This window comes from Octopus bimaculoides, chromosome 1 (genome assembly GCF_001194135.2).
Source record: "Octopus bimaculoides isolate UCB-OBI-ISO-001 chromosome 1, ASM119413v2, whole genome shotgun sequence".
In the NCBI taxonomy this organism is placed as follows: Eukaryota; Metazoa; Mollusca; class Cephalopoda; order Octopoda; family Octopodidae; genus Octopus; species Octopus bimaculoides.
Genome location: NC_068981.1, coordinates 89163211 through 89168897, shown reverse-complemented (window position 1 = coordinate 89168897; position 5687 = coordinate 89163211). Strand labels below are relative to the sequence as shown.

The 5687-nt window shown below is 35.3% G+C and overlaps 1 protein-coding gene across 4 annotated transcripts in view; it reads right to left on the bottom strand.

Annotated features, from left to right (window-relative positions):
- LOC106879613 (uncharacterized) overlaps positions 1 to 5687 on the bottom strand; it is a 354338-nt gene that overhangs the window by 20160 nt on the left and 328491 nt on the right. For all 4 annotated transcript variants that reach the window (XM_014929269.2, XM_052968137.1, XM_014929265.2 and 1 more), the window contains one exon: positions 998 to 1146. In XM_014929269.2, the coding sequence (XP_014784755.1) occupies positions 998 to 1146 (149 nt within the window). The remainder of the gene's footprint in view (positions 1 to 997; positions 1147 to 5687) is intronic.

The following is a 5687-nucleotide window of genomic DNA, read 5'->3' as shown; positions in this document are numbered from 1 at the left end:
GTGTGTGTGTGTGTGTGTGTGTGTGTGTGTGTGTGTGTGTGTGTGTGAGTGTGTGTGTGTGTGTATATACATAAGGGTAAGCATATTAAAAGAGGGCCATGGGAAAATTCATCTAAATAAAAGGGTTGGGAACCACTGCTCTAGGGTGTCCGACAAGTATTATAATCATTCGTGTATTATAATCATATGAATAATAACACTGGATGGATAATTATCACCTCATTACAGCTCTTTATCATGCATCTATTTAATAGAAGTATGAGGGCGTTACAAAACACCGTAACATCAGATGAAATGTAATTTTATAAGCAAAATGACATCCCAAGAGTATATGTATATGTGTAATTAGGACGATGAACAAGACGTATACTTCAAACTTTAGGACTTATCTTCCTTTTTTTTTTTTTCCTTTTTCTTTTTCAACAGAATTCAAAGCGGTCTTTACCAAAACGAAAGCGGTCTTTTGTTTAAATGGAAATAAATATTGGGTTTTGTGAATTAGTGCGTGCCTGTACCTGTGCTGTGGATAGAGATAGATAGGTAGAGAGAGAGAGAGAGAGAGAGAGAGAGAGAGAGAGAGAGAGAGATTGTGTGTGTGTGAGTACGTGTGTGTGTGTGTGTGTGTGTGTGTGCGTGTGCATGTATGTGTGTGTTTGTGTGTGCGTGCGTGTTTTACAAATTTTCAAAGTAGCATTGATCGCATTCGAAGCGAAATCTGTCTGCTTAGTTCCTTTCTGGAGCATGTATGTATGTATGTATGTATGTATGTATGTATGCATGTATGTACGTACGTATGCATGTATGTATGTATGTACGTACGTATGCATGTATGTATGTACGTATGTATGTATGCATGTATGTATGCATGTATGTATGCATGTATGTATGCATGTATGTGTGTATGTATGTATGCATTATGTATACTTGTGCGTTTGTGTGCATATATGTATGCATGAACGTAAAGGTAATAGAATTCATGGAAGATATTTGCACTTACCTTGTTGTTTTGTATGAACGGTTTAAACAAATCACATTCTTTATATTTCATGCAACTCTCGGTTAGAGCCCAGTCGAAATACTTCTCAAGTTTAGCTGCTTGGTTGGGATCGTTCTTTAGACCAATGGATAGATTACGGGAATGTGCCTCTGAAGTGTAAGAATGGAATCATATGCAAAGCCTTCCTAACATTGGAATATTGTAAATATAATAAATCATTCTACACACCTGCATTCGTGTGTGTGTGTGTGTGTGTGTGTGTGTGTGTGTGCATAGGGGGATGTTCCTTAAACATTGAGATATGAAGTATATTTGTAAAGAGAAACAACATAATTATTGATTTCATCACGGTGACAAGAACCTGACGTGAATAGAAGTTACTTCCCTTTATATTGCTAAGCGCGATTTATTACAAATTTCGATTTATTACAAATTGCTTTTATGGAGTTATTTTTAGCGAATTATTCCTTGTTACGCAGTTTATTTCGAAGTGTTTTACAATGCAAGTTTATCAATACGTTTACAGGTATGTTCCATCGAGTTTGATTAATACGTAGAGTAGATTCAGCTAATTATAAATTAAAAATCATAGAACTATCAGACTATATAAAAACACAAAATTCTACACTAACAAAAAGAACAGCTTTCAAATACTTCCGAACAATAAGGGAGGCAACTCTTTACACACTCTTCATACGTGCGTATGTAAGAGAAGGTAGGTAGCTGTCAGAACCCTTAACATGCCGGACAAAAAAACTTAGTGGCATCTCATCCGTCTTTATGTTTTGAGTTCAAATTCTACCGATGTTGACTTTGCCTTTCATCCTTTCGGGATCTCAATGTCTTCGACTTCTTCCTCCCCTCAAAGACTGCTAACCCTGCGCAAAAATTTCAAGCCATTCTTAATTTTCCGCGAATGCGGCTAACCGACAGAATCTTTAGTACGCAGTAGAAAATGCTTAGATGCATTTCTTTCAGATTCACGATCTGAGTTCAAATCCTGCCGAGGTCTTCTATGCCCTTCATCCTTTCCGGGTCGATAAAATAAGTACCAGTTGAGCATTGTGGTCCATATAATCTACTTGGCCCTTCCCAACAAAGTTTCAGGCCTTGTGCTTTAGCAGAAAGAGTTAGTAATTTTTTGAAAAGCGGCGAGCTAACACGATCTTAGGCACATCTTTAAAAACGTTTAACGACATTTATTCTGTCTTTTTATGTTTTGAATTCAAATTCCGCCGGGACTAAATTTGCCTTTCATCAATAAAATAAGTACGGAAAATATTAATGATATATATTTGTCAAAAAGTTTGAATAACATTAATGAGAGATCTTTCTCGCATAATGTTTTATATGATAAGCTGATTTTAGTTAATTGATGCAGCCAAGCCATCTGTGCTTACGTCAAAATGATGCGGAAGGCTCAAAACATCGTTCTAGTAAATTAGTTTGTTTTATTTTTCACAAGACTACGGTGTAGCTATCAGCCTTGTGAATATCAATCAACAACTCGAAGTTTTCTGCAAGTGATATGGTTGATGAAAAGGCATTTTGCTTTCCGAAGAGTATGCATGCACATTCGAAGACTTGTTCTATTAGATAACGAGATACTTAGAGTCGTTAGAATGCAAGACAAGCGTAAAAAGAAAAAAAAATGAAATGTGGGGTCTCCTTGCACATAAAGAGTGTATAAAGAGTAACTTCCCTTGTGGTGCAAAAGTGTTTCAATAGCCACAAGAATTTCAACCCTCGAAATGAAAGCTCACGTTCAATTTTAAACGTTACAAATTAAATTTCTGAATCCAAGCAAAACATAAAATGTATATGAAATGAATGAATTTAAGTAGAATACTTTATTTACTATATTCATAATAATTAAATTTAAGTTAAATGCTATTTAACTTTGTATATACCACGTATATTTTAGAAGAAAATAAACGATCGACTTTCATACATTTACGAAGGGATTTAAGGAAAAGGGTCATAATGAAATCGCTCGCCTGTGAATTTAAATAGCATCATTTGTAATCAAAACTGAATTTAACACTTCTACCACATTCAGATTCATAGTGAGAAAAAGTCATTTGTTTTACCTGGACAGATTCGTAATGAAATCACCTATAGTCGAAAATGCCTGCTCGTAGACGAAATTTTGCTTTCAGTTATATAAACACCTGCGTTCGACGACTTGAAATAAGTTCACTTAGATAACGAAGCACTTATTGTTCATGTTCTTGTCGTTTACAACAGTGAAATGTACAGAAACTATATTAGTACACAGCCTTGGTAAACACTAGCATGAATGATACAGTCGTTATAATATAGGATAAACTGCCTTACGATATTTGCGTTCTGTTTCTTGAATGTATGTTTAACGCGAATCCCGGTTTAACATTATTTGTGCCTTTAACAGAGTTTGCTTTGTTACAAGCATTCGTGCCGGCCCCTCTCTCCGACTTCCCGACTTGAAGCTCTTTTCCTACCTACCTACCCACCTACCTACCTACCTACCTACCTACCTACCTACCAACCTATCTATCTACCTACCTACCTATCTACCTATCTACCTACCTACCTACCTACCTACCTACCTGCCTGCCTGCCTGCCTACCTGCTTGCCTGCCTGCCTGCCTGCCTGCCTGCCTGCCTACTTACCTACTAACATTTCGGTGTTCATGAAAAACTAAAATGTCATGGACATTGATCTTCCTTACCTGACTAAACAGTTGTAAATCCTAACATTATTCAGCAATGGTGCTACTTAGCCTCAAATCAGCGATCATTCATCAGATCAATGATAAAAATCGTTCCAGCCTCGGCCATTCCATCGGTTTACGTGTATAGGTCAACCTTATGTAGCATGAGCCTTTCTTTTCTTTAAGAATGCACGATGTGATTTGAGAGAGATTTGGTAAGTAATTCTAAATGGTCGAGCGACCACAGAGAGAAGTGAATGGGAGGTTAGTGATATAAATAAAGTTAAATGTAAAAAATAAGCGAAACTCAAACTTTAAGGAGTCATTCGACCTGTTAGAAAAAGTAAAATAATCTCCCTCAAAATCACATCTCTATCATATTGTTTTTTTTTTAAACAAGGCGGGGCACGTTTGCCAAGTTGTTTTAACTATTAATGAACGGAAAAACCTTCCATCTCAGATTTGCTAGATCAATGTTGATATAACTCTAGAAATCAATAACGACAATTTTAACAATCTCGCCAGCAATGTAAGTTTCTTGCATTTACACAAAGAATGAGGCACTAATCCCAATATATTGATATTCTTTATCGACTCCACAGCGATTAAATGCCAACATCAACACCACACAAAATTTGAAGTCAGAACGTGCAGGTGCAAAACCAAATACTCTATGACTGTACTGTTTCTGCCGACCCAGAGCCATTATTATTTTTAAAATGGATTCCTTCAAACTAAAGAGCAAAATGTTCTCTAGGGAAGGTAAGCGGGTAGTTGTTATATTTTCTAGGGTTATAAGTGGCGTGAATTATTTGGACACGCTTCAGTCGTAGCTCAAAATTATGCTACAATCTCAGTTTCAGAGAATATACTTCTTGCTCTGAAGCATTAGCTTCTATTGCGTTAAATTTTGAATAGATATAATTATACAAGAAATTATTTACAGAACCAGTCGGAAAGTTGCGTAAATAACCTCACGCAAATCTACGAATGCAGCACGAAATCTTGAATAACTAATATATCTATTTCATTGAAAATATTTTTTTCCAAATCAAGAGATATGTTACTTGAAGAAATTTCCATAATATACTACAAATTTAAAGCGTAAAATATATTAAATCAAAAATATTCGTCCAGAACATAAATCAATAATTTTTTACGCTCTCTGTTAGTTTTAGAATATGTAGACTTATCACAACGAAAGATAATTATTTCTATTATTTCTAGGTATTTATCGCTAACATAAAGATATCTATAGCATTTATATAAGTTATTAACGGTTTCGTTTGTATATCAAGAAGGACATATATTAATTACTTCACAAGCAATGGTGTGGTTTTGAAGAATGACATATCGGCTAGGCGTAATCTACTAGTCAAAATTTATGAACCATGAGAAAATAGATTATATGCAGCATATTAGAAGCATAGCCCATTCCTATGAACATTTACTTCCATTCCCAGCAACAGCATGATTTGTACTATCTGATTTAGATAACATGTGCTCCCCGCCATCTACCCAATAACTTCTTGCTCTTTACTTAATACTAACTGAATTATCGAATACACAAGATATCTCCAGTTAATAATGTAGGTGGGCGATTGCTTGACGTAAATGATAGTGAACAGTGCAACATCCTTTGAGGTATTTAATTATGTCCGCTGTCGACTTTGCATTTATCCTCCCAATGTCAATAAAATTGATACCACACATGTGCTTTAGTCGGTTATATGCATATTCCCTATAATATCTGGAATTGTGCCAATATCAAAAGTATACATTAAATAAAATACATATTTTAAAGCAACATCGTTCAGTGGTATTCTTATGTTGAAAACGATTTTATTACTGAATATCATAGAATTTCCACATCATTCATTAATACGGTATTATTGCAATAACTTGATATAATCATTGAGATTACTATTATCACAATTATTACGAGCCTAGAAAAATTACACACACACACACACACACACACACACACACACACACTC